The 22,907-nt window shown below is 39.2% G+C and overlaps 1 protein-coding gene across 7 annotated transcripts in view; it reads right to left on the bottom strand.

Moving 5' to 3' along the window:
* The window catches only part of PHC1 (polyhomeotic homolog 1), a 70,397-nt gene that overhangs the window by 16,817 nt on the left and 30,673 nt on the right, over nucleotides 1–22,907 (bottom strand). For 4 of the 7 annotated variants that reach the window (XM_089690326.1, XM_089690331.1, XM_089690327.1 and 1 more), the window contains exons 2-8: nucleotides 18,601–18,728; nucleotides 12,410–12,520; nucleotides 8,512–8,589; nucleotides 8,225–8,377; nucleotides 5,904–6,062; nucleotides 2,116–2,440; nucleotides 239–795 (exon numbers count right to left, since the gene is read on the bottom strand). In XM_089690326.1, coding sequence (XP_089546452.1) covers nucleotides 239–795; nucleotides 2,116–2,440; nucleotides 5,904–6,062; nucleotides 8,225–8,377; nucleotides 8,512–8,589; nucleotides 12,410–12,520; nucleotides 18,601–18,714 — 1,497 coding nt within the window. In that variant the 5' untranslated portion in view covers nucleotides 18,715–18,728. The remainder of the gene's footprint in view (nucleotides 1–238; nucleotides 796–2,115; nucleotides 2,441–5,903; nucleotides 6,063–8,224; nucleotides 8,378–8,511; nucleotides 8,590–12,409; nucleotides 12,521–18,600; nucleotides 18,729–22,907) is intronic. The other 3 variants (XM_089690329.1, XM_089690330.1, XM_089690332.1) reach the window with 3 other exon arrangements.

Raw genomic sequence — 22,907 nt, 5'->3', positions numbered from 1 at the left:
ACACATATCTCATTCAAAGTACAACTTTGCAATTATTTTATCTACTTTCTGTATGGAAATGGTATCTATTAGTAAATTGATGTACAGTTCAAATGCAGCTGTGTCACTGATATGGAAGTGCTGTATAGTTCAGTGAGCACTGAGGAGTGATTTTTTAGTTCGCTCAATCAGCCATGAGTGGATTTCACCTTTTAAAGCAAATGAACAAGAAAAGAAAATGCTTCCTTAGAGCACTTACCTGCAGAACTCCATAGAAGGCAGCTTGGGCTTCCTGCACGGTACCAGACACAGCAGTTGGGACAGGAGCTGGAGAAGGAGGCAATGTCATCTGAGCTAACGACGACCCCTGTGATGGAATTTGAGGGGCTCCTAAGGCTAGTGCTTGAGCGGGACCCTGCTGTCTAGCACCAACCAGCTGTACTGGAATGTGAGGCTGATTAGGAGGGGGTGTGGGGAGTGGTCTGGCACCTTGAGTTGGTTTCGCTGCTAGGTGCCCTTGGAGATTTAGAGGGGGAACCCCTTTGCCTGGCTGCTTGGGCTGAATGGGCACGGGGGCTTTGGTCGGCAGAGATGCATCTGGTGTCTGCAGCATTGGCTGTACAACAAGGGTCTGTTGAGCAGGAGGTGCCTGCAGACCTTGCTGTGAGGCAGCCTGGGGCTGCTGCTGGGCCAGCTGCAGGTGAGCAGAGGCATGGACAAGTTGGGACTGACGGTGCTGGTGGATGGCAATCTGTTGCTGGAACACCACCTGTTTTTGCTGTAGGACCGAATGAGGCTGAATGTGAGTATACGTAGCTGTAGAGCCCAAGGAGTAGGGGATAGAATGAGTGGATGGGGAGATATTGAGAAAGAAACAAGAGAAAAAAAAAGAAAAACAAACAATCAGTCTCCATTCATTTTAATCAATACAAAACCCAAAGAAAATATTACGTTTCAAAAATTTTGAGGGGTAAAAGTCATTATTTGTGTCCAGTCATTCAGCAAGTCGAATAACTCCTGGACTAGGTCCAGACATTTTTGCTAGACTTTCATTTATGGAAAATGCTTTTTCAGCACGGACTCCCCAACCAATACAGTAGAGTTTTATCGATCAGTACGATTCACACTTGTCTTCTGAGTGCATCGCAAAAGACAAGTACCAAACATTCTACATTGAAAATCTCATCACTGTTTCCTAACAACCAATCATGACAAAAATAGTCTGGGATGGACTTGACCATTAACTGCACAGGATGTAATTTGTCCACAATGCCATCAACAAGGAAAAAAATCATTACAAGTTTTTTTTTTTTTTTTTTTAAATAACAAACATGTCATACATACCTAACCAACAGTTTTCAGAGAGCAGCCTGAAACCTCCTTTTCAAGTCCCCCCCAGTGCTCCTGGCTCCTCCCCCTGCTAAGTGCCCCTAGAGCAAGCTGCTTACTCTGGGGGCACTCATGCAAGCTCGCCCCTGAGACACACAGAGCACAGCTCTGCCCTACCCCCCCCTCCTCCACGCTCCCTCCCCATTGGCTGGGATTGACAGCAGTGGGAGCCAATGACTTCTGCTCCCCTGTACATTTATTTTATAATTACAGGTACTTATAGAACGCTGTAAATTTACGCAGCACTTTACATATATATTGTACATTCATGTCATTCCCTAACCCTCAAGGGGTGTACAGTCTAATGACCCTAACTTTCATTCATACATACACATACTAGGGCCACTTTAGACAGGATCCAATTAACCAACCAGCATGTCTTTGGAGTGTGAGAGGAAACCGGAGTACCTGGAGGAAACCCACGCAGGCACAGGTGGTGCCATGGTTAAGATTTGAACCAATGACCCTAGTACTGCCAGGCGGAAGTGTTAACCATTTAGCTACTGTGCTGCCCATTGCTGGATCTGTATTGGGCTCAGGTGAGTATAAGGGTGACTGAGGGGGGAGCTGCACACTGAAGGTTTTTTACCTTCACATTGAATGCAAGAAGGTAAAAAACCTTCACCCTTTATAAACACTTCAAGCTCTATTTTTGGCCCACAATTCCCCTCACCAGTTGATAAATAAAGACCAAGCAACAATATTCAAAGCCTTAATTACCTATGAGTAGAGACTAGTTAAACTTACCAGAGCTGATCAGGGTCTGATTTGGTGCTGGAGTTGCAGCTCTTGTCAAGTTGATACCAACACTCTGCTGTACCCCCTCCCCTTCTGTTTTTCTACCCTCTGCCTCTGTCTGACTCCCTTGGCTCACAGTGCCCCCTGTTGGGCCCAAAGGACTCTTCACAGTCTGTGGTACAGGGGAGGAAGGCAGTTGTGGGGGTGCTGAGGAAGAGGGTGCTGGATGAGTAGCTGGTTTGGATTGTGGAGGGGCAGGATGGGCAATGGTAGATCCAGCAGCAGTGGAGGTGGGCTGAGCTGTTTGCTGACCTCGGACAGCCAAGTTCTGAACCTGCAGTACAGAAAGACAACGTCAACACTAAAAAAAGAAAAAAAAAATTACTGTTAATAGTCACATAGGGGACTACTATATAACCTGACAGATGGGAACTGGCCGTTTGAACAATTCCACCAAGCAATGTAAATGCAGAAATGCATACTGTGATTTGGGAGATACTGGGCTTAAGACCACCTTCTAAATTGAAATAAACCCAGGCAACTGCACCTAAAAGATAACTTTAGTGAAGAAGGAGAAAAGCTTGGTTCCCATCAGTAAACTTCCCATGACATTACGGGACCAAAAAGGGTTGTGCCAAGCTCTATGTTCACCATGTGTTTAGTTTACACTGGTTAGGATTGTGACAAGTTTACTTTAATATGTCCGTTCTGGACAAGCATTGAGAAACCAATGTGCGTTCTGTGACATCCTGCCAGCCATTAGACAGCTACTGATCAATACCAGCTAGCTACGCGTGACACGACACCACCCCATTATTTATCTTTTGGAGTGAAGAGAGAAAATGTGATGAGTTCTGACTTTATGCAGTCAGGATATCACTGGAACAGAACAACCTGCCTCCCTGCTGAATATGACAAACTTACAGTGTATCTAAAGCCAAAACTTATTTTTTTACTTTTGGAAAAAGCAGAGAAGGCTCAGGACCTTCATGAGGTTTTGACTGCTATCCGGGATTCATTTGAGAGATTTCACTTCACTTTCTGTCCCATTGTCAATGGACAGAAATAAAAATCTCACTGAGGTTCTTTTTCTTACTCTACAATCAAAAAAAAAAGAAAAAAAAAAAAAAAGAGGGGGGGGGGGGGGGACCTTCTGCTTTTGTTGTGGTTTGAGAAAGAAGTGAGGGAAAACCCTGAGCTCTGGGTAACATAAATCTAAAAGGGTTCTAATGTTTTCCCATCCACAACTGGATAAAAAGTTATACCTGGACATACACGTTCAGCAATATCAAACTTATTTTACATTTCAAGTTCCTCATAAGATAGTTAGCTTTTCCTAAAAAATAACCATTTAAAACATGTAATATAGATCTACAGAGCCAGTGAATCAATTCTAAAAGCCACAATCCCTGTACTATGATTGATAACAGACAAACTTTGTGCACTTTTTGTCTGAGTGATGTGACAACAGAGTTGCACAATGTATATTTAGCTCCACTGTGAATTAGAATATGTGTAGCACTGCCTATGATAGTTTTGCAAGGGTAAATAAATATTTAGAATGACACTACAGAAGACATCACTTTCAGTTTAGTAGAAGAATGATTAAAAGCTATTCCAATACTCATGTGATTTTTGTATGCAAACAGCTGAGCAAACCATAATTAAATATTTGCTATCTTATCTTATAGAAAAATAATCTGTATGGACAAATCGACAATTACGGCAAACCTCTGACATTGCAGTTTTATTTCCCACATATACAGTGCCATAAGTAGTATTTAGGAACAAAAATAATTTTTAGAAAATATATATTTTTAGAAAGTGGTTGGCACATTGCACACAATGAATCTGAAAACAAACATTGTGGAATTACAAAGTAACAGAGTTCCATTCGAAAAGCTGCCTTTGATGAGCTGTGAGCAAACATAGCTATATAGCTGAAACATATAAATTGCTGTGTTGTCGGCCTTAGTATGCAAGCATGTACAAAACACCTTTCAGTTAACTAATAGAAAAATGGGTAACAGATTAAAAAATAAAAAAAGCACAATATAGACAACCCCAAATCCAAAAAAGTTGGGGACACTAAAATCTACATAAAAACAATGCAATAATTTTCAAATTTCAAAAACCCATATTTTATTTCCAAAAGAAAATAGAAAACATATCAAATGTTTAAAACTCAGAAAATGTACCATTTTAAGAAAAAAAAAGGTAATTTTGAAATTGATGGCAGCAACACGTCTGAAAAAAGTGTAGCATCTCCTCCTCTGAACAACACCCTGTAAAGGTCTGGGAACTGAGGCGACCAGTTGCTGGAGTTTTGGGAGAGGAATGCCATCCCATTCTTGCCTGATATATGATTCTAACAGCTCTATTGTGAATTAAATGTGAGTTTATGAGATTTGCAAATCATTGCATTCTGCCTTATGTAAATATGCAACACCCAAGCTTTTTTGGAATTGGAATTGTACATACAATAGCTGCTTGGCAAAAAAAAAAACCAAAATAACATGACCCACTGAAGGTAGCGGAAATAACAGACACTGAGGATGTAAAGAGAAATAATATAGATGCAAAATGAAACAACAACTCTATTAACTATACAACAACCAGAGGATCACAATACTACAATACTATTTGGATAAGACCACAGTGTTCAATATGGTAACTGTAGAAATCACCACACTCTACCCTTAGATGTGATGGCTGCATTCGTTTTTTCATTTTTCATGCATTCACCTTGTAATCCTGCCGGCAACACATTTCCTGTCCTGGGGTGACAACACTCACTCACTGCACTGGATTTATAGTGAAGTGTTTTCACCCTAGGCTGCTCTCCTAAATTGAACCAAAAACACTTTCCTCTTTCCTTTTCTCCATTTCACAGGGAGGGGGGGGGGGCTTGTTCTGTAGTCCAGAGAGAAACAAGAGTTCAGTGCCCAGGAATTTACAAGGACAAGGTTTTAGGCAGGATCAACAGGTATTTTTTGTATTTGCAGAAAATGTACGTAACCTGAGAAAGAGAAAACGATCACAGCCTTCACATCTTAGGACTGGTAAACTTCAATATATTACAGTTTTATTCTTGGGTTTAGATATACTTTAAAGCCCAGCTCCAGAAATTTGAAAATACCCACCTTTGCAGTGGGGTTGCTGCAGGAATGGATTTTTTTTTAATTCCTGGAGATGGGTTTTAAATAATTAGTCTACCTAAAAATGATATTTCAGCTTTTGGTAGATGTTGGAGAGTTGAACCACTTGGCAGTTTCTTTTATCTCTAGGGTCCTCTAATCAGTACATGTCTGTGCTTCAGTTCAAAGGTCCGCATGCCAGCTGTGGACATTACTAGAAAGTTCATTCTCTCCCTGCTGGATTTTTAAAAGATTTTATAGTGAATGCAAATGGACAAGTTGAAACACCCAAGACCTTAATGTGAGGAACTACTGCACAAGGATCTTATCCCCTGAGTTCCTTGGCAGATGACTAAGCTTTTCAAACTCCATCTGTGAAGGAAATATCTTTTGTTGACTCATAACAGGTGGGTCTGCAAAAAACACATTATTGGGATGTAATGGAATTTTAAGATATTGAGACATTGTATCTAAAAGTTTAAGTGTGTTTTCTTGTGCCAATAGCCTACTGAAGAATGTGACCAGAAATCATGATAAGGGTTACACTTCAAACAAAAGTGTCCAAGCATTTGCATATGCCTGAATATAACAGGCAAGTTGTTCTCAGTTTCTAGTTTCCTTTATTTTAGACAATAAATACAAAGTAAACAAATTAGTTACCTGGTCTGAGTCATGCATGCCTTGATTTTGTGGTGGTGCCACTTCCTGCTGGACAGTAGCCACTGAGCCATTAGGCATTAGAATAAGCTGAGAGTTCAGAGGGACTCCGCGACCAAGAGAACGATTTACTTGTAAAAGGTTTCCCAGCTGAGGCTGCTGCTTTGAGAAGATGATAATTAGAATAGTACAAAGAAGATGCAAAGGTACTACAGTTATTCCAGTCACTTTATAAACAAATGTTTTACTTCTGCAGAAACCTACAGTACATCAGAAGTTCTTATATGGTCAAGCCCTGAAATATAAACTAGTGAGACCTAGGCCAAAAGCACCTCCATTTAAAGAAGTAGCCAAGACTAAATCAGCTGTGGACTGGATAACTGAAAATACACAGCAAAAGGTCCTGGTAGCAGAAAGGTTGAAGCAAACATAAGCTATATAAAGTAACGTATTGAGGGACTTACAAATACAAAGCTTTCTGCATCGCATGGAGGATGGCATTATTCCTATACACTAAGGGTCCAACTTTAACACTGTTGAAGTTTTCCAAAGCGCTTGGAAACAGCATAGAAAAGTCAGTAACAAGTGGTACAGTTTTCTATATATGAGATTCAAGAAGTTGCGGTTTTCCCCACATTGGTTTTTTTGTGGGTCTTAAAAGATATTCAATGTTTTCAATATGCAAACCAGATGCAATCTAGAAAACAAATGCAGAAGCATGCATTTTTTTAAATCGCAACAGTGGACATTCTAAATACTAGAGGCCTTGTACATACTGTATGTTCTTCAAATTAAGCAGTTGTGATCTGTACAAAAAAGGTTCTCTCAAGCTTCAAGTAGTTATCTTAAAGCTTTTAAAGTGACTTTAAACTCCAGCGTAGCTGCAAAGTCAGGGTCCTGCACACACAGCCTACAATTTGTCTGTCTGTCTCTCTCTCTGTGTATATATATATATATATATATATATATATATATATATATATATATATATATATATATATATATATATAAATAATCATAAAAAGCTTTTAAGGTGTCAAATATGGAGATTTTTGGATATCAAAGGTTTTTACAATACTATGGGCATAATATTAAGGCTCGACATGTTTGGTTTCTATTTACTCAACGTAATCCCACCTATTACAAACTTTACAAAAAATTTTAATATTATGTTGTGTTTGTTAGCACTAAAAATCTTTTTATTACATTTTTCCTAAAAATGTGTTTCATAGACAGCTGCGCAAATATCGTGTAATAAATCTATCAATCAATTACAACTACTTTATTTTTATTCTCATCTGCTTTCAGAAAAAAAACAAAATGTTCCAGGGGTTTTAAGTAGCTTTAAGGCCAAAAAAAATTTAGATTTTTACATGTGTGCAAAAAATAAAAAAATTGCTCTAACGAGTCAAACTTAAGTAGCGGTGAAGCCTACTGAAGCCCATTTTACAAGGCACAAAGAAACTAAGAAAGGATCCAGACAACAATTCTCCTCGTAACAGAAAACTGAGAAGTAAAATTAGGCAGAAAGATGAAAATATCATTGACATAGAAAACAATTACAGCACATAACTCAAATGTTTCAAAATAATGTATTGACCCTAACAAGTACTAGATATATTTTAAGCATCCTTTACACTTACAGACCTAGTTTTATGTTGATGACAGTTAAAAGGTGGGATGAGCGGTAAGGTTATCATAAAAAAAAGCTTTTGAATCACCTATTTATTCCAAGAACTCTATGTGCTCCTTTCCCTGTGGAAACCACAAAACACATTCCCTCATGCATTAGAGTCATAACAACGCAAGCTATTAATATAGAAGTATAGCAAATACCTTGTCTCTAGTTTTGGAAAAGACAGGAAAGGGTAAGAAACTCTGCAAGGTTTTATTGCCATGTGTATTCCCACTGGCAAGATTCACCCCATTTGTCCTTGTGCACATTGTCACCATAACAGAAAATAATGGTAAAACCAAAACAGAAGCTGATAGGAATTCTTTTACTTGTGACATTTTTTTCTAGTAACAGCAGTGGACTTTCTCTTACTTTACAGTTATTTTATTTCACTTGTTGTGACAGGAAATTAAAGGATTTCCCAGAAAGCAAGAAAAAAAATATAGGGAATCATTATCTACTTTATCCAAAACTAAAAAAAAAAATAAAATAAAAAAAAAAATATTTGGCTACATAGACAATTCAATAGATGAGGCACAGGCAGTAAAACTCTCAACAGCCATATTTAATATAATGAAAGTAGTCCATAAAATAGGGCATTTTGAGGGATTTTTAGTATACGTTCTATATGATCACACATTTCACTCACCCGTAGGTACATTTGTGTTTGGGACTGGCTGAGGGGTGGAGAGCTGGCATTGCTGAGTAGAACTGACTGGGTAAGTGTTGTTGCACTGGGGGCAGTGACATTCTGAGTGCGACTCAGGAGCTGGGCCGATGAGCTGGTTGATAAACTTGCCTGCTTAAAAAGACAAAAAAAATCATGCAAAAATAAAAAAAACAACTGCCAAAAAAGTTACAGTTTGTAGTTATAGTGGCAATAAAAATAAATGAGTCAGTACTGAAAATAAGGCTTGCTTAATGTCTACCACTTACTGATCCTTGGGTGGTGCTGGTCTGCTGATTGGAACCAGTGTTAGGAGAAGCAGCCTGGCGGGTGGCGGCAATGGTGGCCTGCAATGTCAAAACACAAAGTTCAGATCAACACTAAAGCATTCTGCAGCTGAAATCACAGGTACACTTGGATCATAGTTTCACAATCAGTGGCACATGTTCCCCTAGGTATACTTCACATAAACAATAATGTTTAGGTTTTTTTTTTTTCTGGGTCCTGAGAAAGCTCTAAAAAGTCAGGACTCAGATGTAAATAAATATATCACCCAAGAAGCTGTTAAGGAGACACATAGTGATTCGGCCTAACAGTGTTCCCGTAACTGAAACATCAATATGGGGCGACTTGCCCTTTAACAAAATTATTAAAGGGAATGTACAGTGGTTTTGTATATATTTTCTTTAAAAATGGTTTTCTTTTCTGATTTAGTAAAGTAAATAATACATTTTACATATGGACATCATGTAAATTTAAATTCTTCCAGCAGCTGGAACTATAGGATCCTTGTCACATTTTCTACCCATTCTTTAGCAACTGTTGTAAAATGTCTGTTTACAGAGATCAATAGCTCAAGTGGCATTGGGCTATCCCCTATCCACCTTTACAGAGCTTGTAGTTGTGTCTGCACGCTGGAATACAGACAGCAGTATAGGAGTACCATTCTGCATCTGAGATCCGATTTTTGGTAGGTTACCTAAGGGGAGGATGGTGAACACAAATAGCATTTAATAGAGAAAAATGAGAGCTGCTACTGCTGACCTGTTGAAGGTGCGTACTTTAGCTCTACCTCCTACCGTTCCTTCAACAAGTCAATATCACAAAACAAGCATGCGCATATAATAGGTCAGACACCTGATATGCACGTGCTTCTCCGAAGTCAGGAGGGACAAGACCAACAGTCCTGGAGCAAGTACTTTCAAATACAAATTAGAAGTGGCAGTTTCCAAATTCTAACCTATCAGGTGTATTAGAACAGACCCCTAAAACAAACATGCAGAAAATATATGTCCACATTGTCAAATTTGGCTTATTTATTAAACCAAAGGGAGCAATTAAGAGAAATGTATTATCAGAGTTTACATGCACTTTAGGTATAAGAACCATATTTGTAATACCACCCAAGCTGACTATTTTTAAAAAGAAAAGTCTAAAATGGACTTTGGGCTGCTGCTGTCTACTGAAAGAATGGACAATGGCAAAAAAAAAAAAAAAAAAAAGAATTGTAGAGCATCCCAGAATACCCTCTCCTACTTTTTGCTAGTGTCCCAGGAGGATAATTTCTTCACCACAGTGTAAAAGACCAACATTTTTGTGCTAGAACTATTTTCTCATCATATTTTTTTACTTTAATCAAGACTCATCCCTGCTCTACTACTGGAACTAGTCACTGACTGTTCTTATCCAGCATGGCCATCCCAAGCCTGGCTTATGCTGTGCCATATCTGGCCCCTGTTGGCGATAGCCTGAAATGAACTCCTGAGCACTGGGTTCCACATAGTGCTCTTTTCAGTTTCTGTTCTGCTAAAAAGTTTGCCACAGAGTGCTTTCCAGATACATAGCCACTGACTTTGCTCAACGCTTACCCTGTCTCTATTTCCTGCCGATTTTCACTGCAAAAGGGGTTAATGCTGCGGGACAGAGTGATGATATCATCTACTGGTTGGAGTGTCCCTCTTTACTGCCCATACAGCATCGATATCAGAGCATAAGCAGGTATCTCCCGACTGATGCTCCTACTATGGATACATTTCAAGGAGACTTTGATCTTCAATCTGACCCTTCTGCTGACCCACAATGTCTTTGGTCACCTCAGGCGATCAATCTCATCTCCTTATCATATCCTAGATCTTCAGCCAATTTGGCTGTCTTTGTAGCTTGGACCTTCCTACTGGAGGGTCATGCAATCCAGATTCAGTCTGACAACATCAGGACAGAGGCATAGATCAACTTTCAAGAAGGATTCAGAAGTCTTGTTGTGGCAAGAGAGGTAGATTGGATCTTGTTGTGAGCAGAACTTCACGTTCCCAACCTTGTCCACTGTTCACATCCAAGGTGCAGAAAATTGGCAGCTGATGTTCTCAGCCAGCAACGTATGGACCTGGGGGAATTTTCCCTACATCCGGAGGCGTTTCAGGACCTGTGTCAAAGACAATGGTCACTGGATGTGGACCTCCTGCCTCAATATTCAATGACAAACCGGACAGGTTAGTCTCCAGGTTCAGGGATCCTTTAGTGGAAGCAGTGGATTGCTCTGGTGACTCTAGGAAATCAGTACACCCTAATCTATGTCTTTCTTCACCTAACACTTTCCCCTGGGCTGTTTTGTACGATCAATATGGGGAGGAATTCTGGTGACTCTCACTGCTCTGGATTGGCCTTGGCAAATTTGTTATGTTGACTCCTGGAAGATACTATGTGGGCTCTACCAGATCACTCACTAACCTCTTCATTAGCCAAACTACCTAATGACATCCAGTGGTCAATTACCTAACCGCAGCTCACCTACTAACCTCTAATAATCACCTAAATGAATACCATAAATCGATTCATACTTAGTATCTAATAATCATCAATTATTATTATACAGGATTTATATAGCGCCAACAGTTTGCGCAGTGCTTTACAATATAAGGGAGACCGTACAATTACAATACATTTCAGTACAGAAGGAATGTGGGGGCCCTGCCCATGGAGCTTACAATCTAAAGGATCAATAGTGCTATTTATGGGGTATATTTATATACCATTATTGGATTATAGGTAAAAACACATAAATAGGACCACTGAGGATAAAAGGTAAACTGAAATTAGGTGATTGACCACTAGATGTCACCAGGTAATTAGGCTAATTCACAGAAGTTAGTGGGAAAACAGCAATTAGGTAAATGATCACTATGTGTTACCAGGTAGATTTCAAGGTTAGAAAAGCTAAAGCTCAATAAATGGCTGCAAAATCACAGTGCAGAGACCACACCTGAAGACAACAGGATTGATGAAAAGTGCATCTTTGCATTGTGATGTCATTGCATTCAGAGGGGCAAGTGCAGGCACAGATACTGGAGTTACGGTGCCTCCTGCATGACCTACATGAGCGAGAATTTCCTGAAGGTTGAAGCACTGACTGGAAGCTGTGTGAAGAAAAACTCACACTCAAAAGTCTTCTTGGAAACATTCATGCAGTGGAGGAACTGTGGAAAAATTGCCCTTTGTATTATGGACTATGCTTGTTAGTTAATTGCACTTTAAAATATGGACTTAATTTATATATGCTCCACCTTTTGTGCTTTCTATAGCACTGTAATGGATTTATTTTTTATACATTATCAGTTGATTTACTTTGCTATCACATAGGGGTAAACACCATACATATTTTATTCTAAATGATTACAAATCACATTACAGTTATAGCGGCTTTAGAGATTTTGGTTGTAGTACTAGACAAAGTACTTTGATAAAAAGAGAAAAACAGAATTTTTGTACTTGCCATAAAATACTTTCATTCGAGTTCACTGAGGAACAATGGAAACCCTTCACCTTTTGATAATGTCAGACAGGAGGACTGGACACTGGTAAAGGAAAAAAAGTAGGCCAGCTCAGGATAAGCCTGCCTACTACCAGCATGCCTCAGTTTTGTAGCAAAGAAGTACTGAGAGCATGATCATAAACACGGAGGGATGGGACCTGTGTCTCTTCATGGACTCCAAGAAAAGGATTTTATGGAGAGTAAAAAGAAAAAATACTATTAATCTATATAGACAACACTGGACAAACCAACTGCCAATATTTTTGTCAAACTTAAAACATCAGCTACTAACACAGGTAAGCAAACAGTTAAATTATTAGCATAGAACAAGGTGAATATAATATTTGAATCCATTTTACCTGCTGAACGGCGGCAAGACTATGCAGCTGTGCATTACTTAACTGCTGTTGCAACATCAATTGGTGAAAATACTGGGCTGCATTTGGTTGTCTGTGTAAAGCCTGGAGAGCCTGCAGAGAAAGTTATACATCAAAGACTGCATGTGACACACACACACACACACACACACACACACACACACACACACACAGGCCTTGAACTCATTAGATTATCTACACCCATATTACAGCTCAGGGCAAGATGCTGCAATGTGATCTGGTTAATTTATAATAAGGGTGCTGGATTAGAAATCACTATACAAACAAAAGAAAAAAAAAGGAACACAAATCTACCCCCATTATATTTTCAAAATTAAACTTCATTAGAAATCACTCATGATTTGTAAAGCTTGTGGGCTTTGGTGTAACAATATCAGTTTAAAGGAAATCTGTCACTTATCAGTCAAACAATGGACTGCAGCAAAGAAGCTGGTATGAGTTTCAGGGCAGTGTGTATTTGCACAACTTTAGGCTGCATGCACACTAGCGTTTTTTTAGACTCAAAAAACGCTGGGAAAAATGCTGGATACAAAAAAGCTAGTGATACCATTTTTAGTAGTGCTTTAGTAGAGTCCAGGAGCATTAGTGTTTTTACAGTGCATGTAGAGGAAGAAAAAAAAACTTTTATGAGAGTTTTAGTAGAGTTTAGGAGTATTTAGTGTTTTTTTTTCTGCTGGAAAAACATTCCAAAAATCTCCGCAAAAACTATTTTTTTTTCTGCTCCTAGATGCTGAAGCTCAAAAAAATGCTAATAGCCTAAAGTAGTGTGCATGGACACATACAGTGGGGAAAATTATTATTTGATCCCCTGCAGATTTTGTCGCCAATGTACTATTAAATGTGAGTAGGTTAACCAATGGTTTTAGCTTTGTGATGTGAAGTTTTAATAAAGGGTATTTTACACTATTGGAAACTCCTTCTCCCTTTTAATATGTGATACCTCTGGCGAAGCTAGAAGTGGGGAGCATGGTGGAGTGATATACTGGAGTGTGGGAAACCCACATATACAAACAAGCGCATATAGACCAACGTTTAATTGAGAAGCTCATGGCTGTCTGGTGAGTTCTCAGTTGTGGTACACGGAGGTGGAGTGGAGCACAATGAGCAAAAATTGAAAGTGGCGGAATTGCATGAAGCATTTTATTTCACAGAGAAAAAGTTATATATTATTGATCTTTGATGTGGAAGAACTGTTGCAGTTTATGGATAATGGACTAATTTGAAGGATATACATTAAGCTCTTTATAAACTCAAGTAGTCACAAATTTATATAAATAGGAACCACATGTGGATATTTGTTGTTTTGCACATTATATATTTTGCACTTTATATTTATGTAAACACTGCATATTGTGGGTTATACTTGTTTTTGCACATTACTGTGTCTATTAGAGCAGTTATTGTACACAGGGGGAGTCCACAGAGCGCAGGTGTTTTTGTTTAGAAGTATTTTATCCCCAAGCAAAACATGACTTAGTACTTGGTGGAGAAACCCTTGTTGGCAAGAACAGAGGTAAGATGTTTCTTGTAGTTGGTTACCAGGTTTGTACACATCTCAGGAGGGATTTTGATCCACTCTTCTTTGCAGATCTTTACTAAATCATTAAGGTTTCTTGGCTGTTGCTTGGCTTGACATAATTTTTCCACCTCTGTGCTTGACTGTGGGAATAGTGTTCATAGGATCATAGTCACCATTTTTTTCCCTCCAAACACAGTGAGTCGAGTTAATGAAAAAGATCTCAGTTTTGGTCTCATCTGACCACAGCACTTTCTCCCAATCCATCCCTGAATCATTTAGTTGCTCATTGGCAAACTTCAGACGGGTCTGTACATGTGCCTTCTCGAAGAGGGGGACCTTGCAGGCACTGCAGGATTTCAATGCATAGCGGCGTATTGTGTTACCAATGGTTTGTTTGGTGACAGTGTTCCCAACTGCCTTGAGATCATTCACAAGCTCCTCTTGTGTAGTTCTGATCTGATCCCTCAATTTTCTCATGATCATCCTTACCCCATGAGACGAAATCTTGCATGGAGCTCCAGACTGAAGGCGATTGGTTATTTTGTATTTATTATATTTGCGAATAATCGCTCCAACAGTTGTCTCCTCATCAAGCTTCTTGCTGATGGTCTTGTAGCCCATATCAGCCTTGTGCAGGTCTAGGGGCACCTTCTTAAATTGACAGGAATAATCTGTGTAGCGCATGAGCACATAGCCAGACTGTCGGAGCCAGAATTATTACACAGGTCTGTGACTAAAAAGCTGTTTGATTATTTTCATCTAATTTCCATGTATTTTGGTGTGCTGAAAACAAATAAAATATTGAAAAACCTCCTAGACGTCATGATTTGCCACAAAATGCAAAATTGTCTTCAAATTTATAAAAAAATTTAAATTTTTGGTATTTTCTTTTATATTATGGGTTTTTAACCAAATTTAAAGTCCAAATTACTATTAATTAATTCATATAAGTGCATTTAAGATATAAAATGCAAAAAAAAAAAAAAAAAGGGGTTGTCCGAGTTATGTAAAAAAAAAAATATAGCACTGTAAATCTGATGGTCAGCAATAAATACATAAGCTAAGCAAGTTTAAGGGAAGAAAAATTCTATTTCCTCATTTCCAAAGTTCTCTTCTGGCCCTTTGTTGTTATTTGCAGGTAAACAATCTCTGCCCCTCCCCCACTGCAAAGAGTTCTGACTTTGAAGATGATACAAGACCAAAATTGTTTTCTCAGGAGGAGATGAATGATTTGGTAAGAGACTTGAATCTTTCCAAAGATGCCGCTGTTACTCGGATCAAGGCTGAAAAGCAGGAATTTATTGTTGCCAGGAGTGTCATATTCATGGTTCAGACATCGTGAAAAGGAGTGCGTTCCTTACTTCGCCCAGGAAGACAAGTTGGTTTATTGCATCAATGTCGAAGGTCTGATGGGTCAATTTAAAATCCAATATGATTCGGAACAATGGCGTCTTTTTATAGATTCTTCAAAAAGAAGTCTCAAAGCAGTTTTACTCCACAACGGTGGTTTTTACGCTTCCATACCTGTAGGTCATTCCGTACACTTGAAGGAAACCTACGAGAACTTGGAATTGGTTCTTCGTAAACTTAAATATGAAAACCATGGTTGGCAAGTGTGTGGGGACTTGAAGGTCTTGTACATGCTGCTCGGGCAACAAGCTGGGTATACCAAATACCCTTGTTTTCTGTGTCTATGGGACAGTCGAGACCGACAAAATCACTGGAAAAAACGTCCTCCGGGAAACTTTGGTACCTTCCCATAAAGTTCTTCTACCACCTCTCCACATAAAATTGGGATTGATGAAGCAATTCGTAAAATCACTTCCAAGAGATGGAGAACGCTTCAAATACTTGGTCACCAAGTTTCCAGGCCTGTCGGAGGCAAAATTGAAGGAAGGTGTGTTCGTCGGACCAGACATTAGAAGGCTTATAGTTGATCAAGAGTTTGTCAATACCATGACAGATCCTCAAAAAGAAGGGTGGATGGATTTAAAGAAGTCGTACAGAAATTTTTAGGCAATAACAAAGATCCTCATTACAAAAAGATCGTCGGACGAATGCTGAAAGCATTTCAAGCTTTAGGTTGCCTGATGAGTTTGAAAGTGCATTTCCTCCAGTCCCACCTTGACTACATTCCTGAAAATTTGGCAGCTGTGAGTGAGGAACAAGGTGAGCGATTCCACCAAGACATTAAAGAAATGGAAAGGAGATACCAGGGAAAATGGAGCATTACAATGATGGCAGACTACTGTTGGATGCTTCAGAGAGACATTCCAGATGCTACTCACAAGCGTAAATGCACCAAGAGGAGCCTCACAGGGAAGAAGAATCGAGTTTAGTGTGTGTAGGTAAACTCATTTCAGTTCAAAAAAGGATTTTCATAAAAAAATTGTAATAAAACTTTAATTTTATAAGTCTATTTTCATTTATTTTGAGGTATTGCCTTATTTAACATAATTACCTAAATTGACAGGAAGCGTGATGTCCTATGACAAAATGGAGGTCATTTTCAGATTCAGCGCACCAAAAAACATAAAGATTACGTGGAATAACCAAAACAGCTCTTGAAAAAAAATTTGTGCAGACCTGTGTTATTGGTTGGTAGGGGATGAGATACTTATTTTACTCACTGAACTGCAACTCAATGTATAACATTTGTATCGTGTATATTTTTTCTGGATTTTTGGTTGATATTATGTTTCTATCATTTAAAAAAACACCTATGAAAAAAATTATAGACCCTTTATTTCTTTGTAAGTGGGCAAAATTACAAAATCTGCAGGGGATCAAATAATTATTTTCCCCACTGTAGGATAACGCTCTTTAGCTTTTGGGAGCAGAAACAATATGCGGATAATAGCATCAAGAAGCTTAAAAAAATGCTAGTGTGCATGGAGCCTAAAGAGGAACTAAATTTAACAGTTTCCCAAAACAGTTCAAGGCATGCCATAGATAATGTCACAGTTGCTTGCTCTCAACTAAACTGTCAAATGGCTGGTGTCATAAATGATCACATTCTGTATGTGCAGCACCATGGCAACTGCAGATCAAGCAAAGGCAAAGATGGCAACTTCCTCGGCTGTAAAGGAAAGCAGGGTCTGGTTTTAACGCAAAATTGCACACAAGTACATGAAAGCAGAGCTGGCTGTCCAGCAGAAATTACCAGCCTTTGCTAAGAGAAACCATAACGTAAGTGACAGATTCCTTTCAAGCTGCCCATGGAAGATGTTTTAGAGGCCTATTTACAAAAGAGATTAATATAGTAAAATAATTACTTTAAAAGTGGATTGATTACAACAAAACCAAAAAATTAGTAATGTTTGTTCTTGAGATTCTCTACTTTGAAAACAATGGACTACTCCAGTTTAAAGCCGAGCTTGAGGCAGATATAAAATTAATGTAGCAATGAATTTATTATGTATTTTTAAAGCTCAACTGAACCCTTTTTGATGTTTCACAATAATATAGTCAAGCTGCATGTACAGTAATAAACCAGTTGTTCTTTATATAAAAAAAAAAAAAAAAAAAAAAAAAAAAAAAAAAAAAAAGGTAAAATTACCCTGTGCTGGCAGCACAAAGTAGAGGCAGACTGCTATTCTCACACAAAGCAGAACACCACTCAAATTAACAGCACTAATCAGGGAGCAGAAGCAAAAACACAGCAGCTTGAAGTCTAATTACGGTATAGTATTTTTGAGTTGTGTTTGCTGTTGGAAAATCCCCCATTATACAGTAAAATCGGCAAAACTATGGGAAGAGGTATCAAGGAGGAGTAAAATATAAATATTCCTCTTTATAAATAAGTTTCTTAAGGTTAAACCTGAAAATGGCTATTCTCTGATCTCACATTCCAGCAGTCCTGGCAAGAACAAATACTGAACGGATCATCAGTACAATGTAACAGATAAATTACTGCTCTGGAAAAATGTTTTCAGTAGTTTTACGTAAAGCTCATATGCAGTGATGTTTGATGTACCAAAGAACGCTGCATCATTTACAGAGAATATATCACTATTAGGTGTCTGGTGTATACAAATAGATGGTATTTATCAGCATGACTGATGATACCTTTGCAAAACTTCAAAGATTTAAAATAATAAACTTTAAACTGTTACTACAACCCACAACAGTAAAATCAGCCTGTATATGCAGTAAAACATGCTTGTTGTACTTCCTGTGGAAACTTAGGGGTTAATTGTCTGCATTGTTTGATCCTGATTGCTCTGTTCCTCTCCTTGTTTAAGCGACCACCTCTTATCTTTTGATAAGACAGACTGAATCGTAGCCATTCTGCACATGTACAGTTTAGTGTATATTGCTAGAGAGTTTTTTTTTTTGCATGTGATCAGCACAGGGCCAATCAGCACTGGTCAGACAGATGTCAGGGGTTTTGCATCCTCCTAGAGCAGAAAGAAAACTCCTTCTACAAGCTTTAACTAGTGCTTGGCTGAACACTGATAGAAGCCAAAAAACACTATATACTGCTGATAAGAAAAGGTATTTAGCAGCTTACTTTTACTAAAATAATTTAATTTTCATGTTCTATGTACTGTGGGAGACCAGATATAGTGAATGCAGGGTCCTGGGTTTAGTAACACATTATTGAATGCACAGAATGAGACAATTGGCATACCTGAACAGCCTGGCGCTCATACAGAGACATCTGAGAAATCTGTGGACGAGAGCTGGCGCTAGAGGCAGTGCTCCCATTAGTGGAGGTGGAATTCTGTTCACTCTCTGTCTCCATGTTGGTGCCCAGAACTGCAATTTAAAAAGCACTTCATTAAATTTACAATATTTTCAAACATTTTCTAAAACTAGAAATTATATTTTTGTTTAAATTTTATGACTTGTACGATCACCATCTAATTTTAGTGTGTTACCAGCTATACTTTTCTCCTATAAATACAGGTGAAACTCAAAAAATTTGAATATCGTGCAAAAGTTCATTTGTTTTATTACTGAAACTTAAAAGGTGAAACTAATATATGAGATAGACTCATTACATGCAAACAAGATAGTTCAAGCCATGATTTGTCATAATTGTAATGATTATGGCTTACAGCTCATGAAAACCCCAAATCCACAATCTCAGAAAATTAGAATATTACATGCAATCAATAACACAAGGATTGTACGTAGAACAATATCGGACCTCTGAAAAGTATAAGCATGCATATGTACTCAGTACTTGGTTTGGGCCCCTTTTGCAGCAATTACTGCCTCAATGCGGCGTGGCATGGAAGCTATCAGCCTGTGGCACTGCTGAGGTGTTAATGAAGACCAGGATGCTTCAATAGTGGCCTTCAGCTCTTCTGCATTGTTCGGTCTCATGTCTCTTATCTTTCTCTTGGCAATGCCCCATAGAATCTCTATGGGGTTCAGGTCAGGCGAGTTTGCTGGCCAATCAAGCACAGTAATCCCACGGTCATTGAACCAGGTTTTGGTGCTTTTGGCAGTGTGGGCAGGTGCCAAGTCCTGCTGGAAAATGAAGTCAGCATCCCCATAAAGCTCGCCTGCGGAAGGAAGCATGAAGTGCTCCAAAATCTCCTGGTAGACGGCTGCGTTGACCCTGGACTTAATGAAGCACAGTGGACCAACACCAGCAGATGACATGGCTCCCCAAATCAACACAGACTGTGGAAACTTCACACTGGACTTCAAGCATCTTGCAGTGTGTGCCTCTCCATTCTTCCTCCATACTCTGGGTCCTTGGTTTCCAAATGAGATGCAAAAGTTGCTCTCATAAGAAAAGAGGACTTTGGACCACTGAGCAACAGACCAGGTCTGTTTTTCTTTAGCCCAGGTAAGACGCTTCTGACGTTGTTTGTTGTGTAGGAGCGGCTTGACAAAAGGAATACGACATTTGAAGCCCATGTCCAGGATCCGTCTGTGTGGTAGCTCTTGATGCACTGACTCCAGCCTCAGTCCACTCCTTGTGAAAGTCCACAACACTTTTGAATGGCCTTTTCCTGACAATCCTCTCCAGGCTGCGGTCATCCCTGCTGATTGTGCACCTTTTTCTTCCACAGTTTTCCCTTCCACATAACTTTCTATTAATGTGCTTTGATACAGCACTTTGGGAACATCCAGCTTCTTTTGCAATTACCTTTTGAGGCTTTCCCTCCTTATGGAGGGTGTCAATGATGGTTTTCTGCACAACTGTCAGTTCAGCAGTCTTTCCCATGATTGTGATTCCTACTGAACCAGACTGAGAGACCATTTAAAGGCTCAGGAACCCTTTGCAGGTGTTATGGCGTAATTAGCTGATTAGAGTGGGACACTTTGAGCCAAGAATATTGCACCTTTTCACAATATTCTAATTTTCTGAGATTGTGGATTTGGGGTTTTCATGAGCTGTAAGCCATAATCATCACAATTATTATATTGTAAAGCGCTGAGCAAACTGCTGGCGCTATATAAATCCTGTATAATAATTATGACAAATCACGGCTTGAACTATCTTGCTTTGCATGTAATGAGTCTATCTCATATATTCGTTTGACCTTTTAAGTTGCATTACTGAAATAAATTAACTTTTGCACGATATTCAAATTTTTCGAGTTTCACCTGTACATTAAGAATATAGAGAGGCTGGCAGCCATTGAAAAAAGAAGAAAAACAAAACAAAAAACACAGTCCTTATCAGAATACCAGGTAGATGTAAAAAACATGGAAGAGGATCAAACCTTACCAGTTTACAGCCGGACATGTGCACACAGGATGCTTCAGAGGCCTTGTGGGCCCCTAAATAGCACCACAGTAACTTATAACATTCAACTTAAATTTTTTACATCTCTTTTTAATTGGATAAATATGACATATTGAAAGGACTATGCTATATTTATCACTCAGGGTCCAAAACAAATGTGCTAAAATTAGACCTGAAGCAGAGAGATCAGATTACATAGACTGCTGAACAACTTAAAGTGATTGTAAACCCTCACATGTATCTACAGAAGTGACCGACCTCAGGTCATACACAGAGATGAAACAAATCATTCTACACAAGATATACCTGTTTAGCTACAGCCGACTTTCCCCTACATCCATTCAAAGTGCAGCATTTACACAAAATTTCTCAGCTCTGAAAAGCAAGGGGCAGGGAACTGAAGTCACATCACTGAGGAGAGCTGACTGGACACAACTCTCTTCACACAGCACACAGGAACAGAGCTGAGGCTCTCAATCACAGGCTGTGCCCTCCCCCATCACCATTTTACTATTGTCAGGAAAACTCGTCAGAAGGGACTCTTATAGCAGAGAAACAAGGCAGCAGACACAAATGACACTTAGTACTCTGGATTAACAAAAGAACACACTATAGAGGGACGTGCTTTGTTCATATTTCAGGTCTGAAGTTTACAACCACTTTAACCACTTCCCGACCACACCAGAGCCGAAAGACCAATACATCACAGCAGTCTAGCTCTGGGAGGATGTCCATAGACCTCCGTCCAGAACCACGCCCCTGGGGCATGCCCTGTAATTGCTGTGCCCTTTAAACACAGTTGATCACAAATCAATCACATCTGTTCTCATTTAAACAAACCTGCCGGTTATTGGAATTTCCTTCCTTGTGCGTTATCACTGTGTGAGAACAGAAAAGCCAATAACCGGCAATCCTGACAGCACACATTTACACTGATCATCAGTGCCCTGAATATCAGTGCACCCACATCATTGCCAATCAGTGCAGCTTATTACTGTTCATCAGTGAAGCATATCAGTGCCCATCAAAACAGCTTCATGTAGCATTGCTTCCGTTGTATGATGAGACACCTAGCTAACAGGTGGGAAACCTCAATTTCGTCATTCACCGCGTGCGCTCCTAGTAATACAGAGTCATGTCAGAGCTTACTGAACTTCAAAGAGGGCAAATTGTTGGTGCCCCAATCTCAGTCTTCACGGGACTGAGTCTTCACAGGACTGGGATTGAGCTCTGCAGTCACTTTTGCAGCAGTTGCATTTTTAATTCCGGGTCACAATCCTGCAACGTCCTTTTGTCTTTTTTGGTCAGTTGACTGCACTTATGCCTATCAGACGATGTTTTCCTGGAAACTGTATATGCCGTCATAACCGTTGATACTGTACCTCAGAACACAACAAATAAATTGGAAACTTCAGTCACAGAGGCACTAGCTAAGCAGGCACTAACAATTCGCCCTTTGTGAAGATCAGTAAGCTCTGACACGACTACGTATTACTAGCAGCTCAAGCAGTGAAGGATTTAAGTGAGGCTTCACACCTGTTAACTAGGTGTCTCATCACACAGTGAAAGCAAAAGAATGTTACATCACTTCCGATTTCAATGCAAAACATGTTGTCACTTTCACACCTGCAAATCATGTAGTGTTTCCATTTTTTGTCTAACCCCTGTATTCCTCAATACGACAAAAGGCATAAATACACTTTGAGTACACCAAATACCTTTCCAAACCAAGATATTACATTGTAAAGGTAGCTGTACATAACGTGCAGAGGGCAGAGCTGTGGGAGGGACTCTGCAGGCCCACACACTACAGGCTGCCTGCAGAAACTACAGGAAGGGGCGGAGACAAGACCAGTCACCCTGCACAAGGAGAGAGAGTAGCAGTTACAGGTCTTTATTACAGGAAGCTTCTGCACAAAAGCAAAATTTATGCCAGATTACTGCACAGATATGGAAGAAATACACCAAGTATGCCATGATTCAGTTAAGAATACACATACCCCTTGTTTTTGCAGTATTTGTTAAACATGGAGTAGAGCTTTAAATACAAGAGAAGTGTGTATTGTGGAGGGTACAAAAGTGTTTTTAGTTCAGTTTGTTTAACAAAATTTTTTTAAATCTTTATTTATAAACTCGAACGACATTACAGAAAAGTATTATAAAGCTTCTGAGGTTTCTGGGAAGGAATCCACAGACATTGAGCAGGCAAGGAGATTTGGCGAGCTTAC

Source organism: Staurois parvus, unplaced genomic scaffold (genome assembly GCF_062004578.1).
Source record: "Staurois parvus isolate SC_StPar_1 unplaced genomic scaffold, SC_StPar_1.0 ptg000525l, whole genome shotgun sequence".
NCBI lineage: Eukaryota > Metazoa > Chordata > Amphibia > Anura > Ranidae > Staurois > Staurois parvus.
This window is presented reverse-complemented; position numbering and strand designations above follow the sequence as displayed.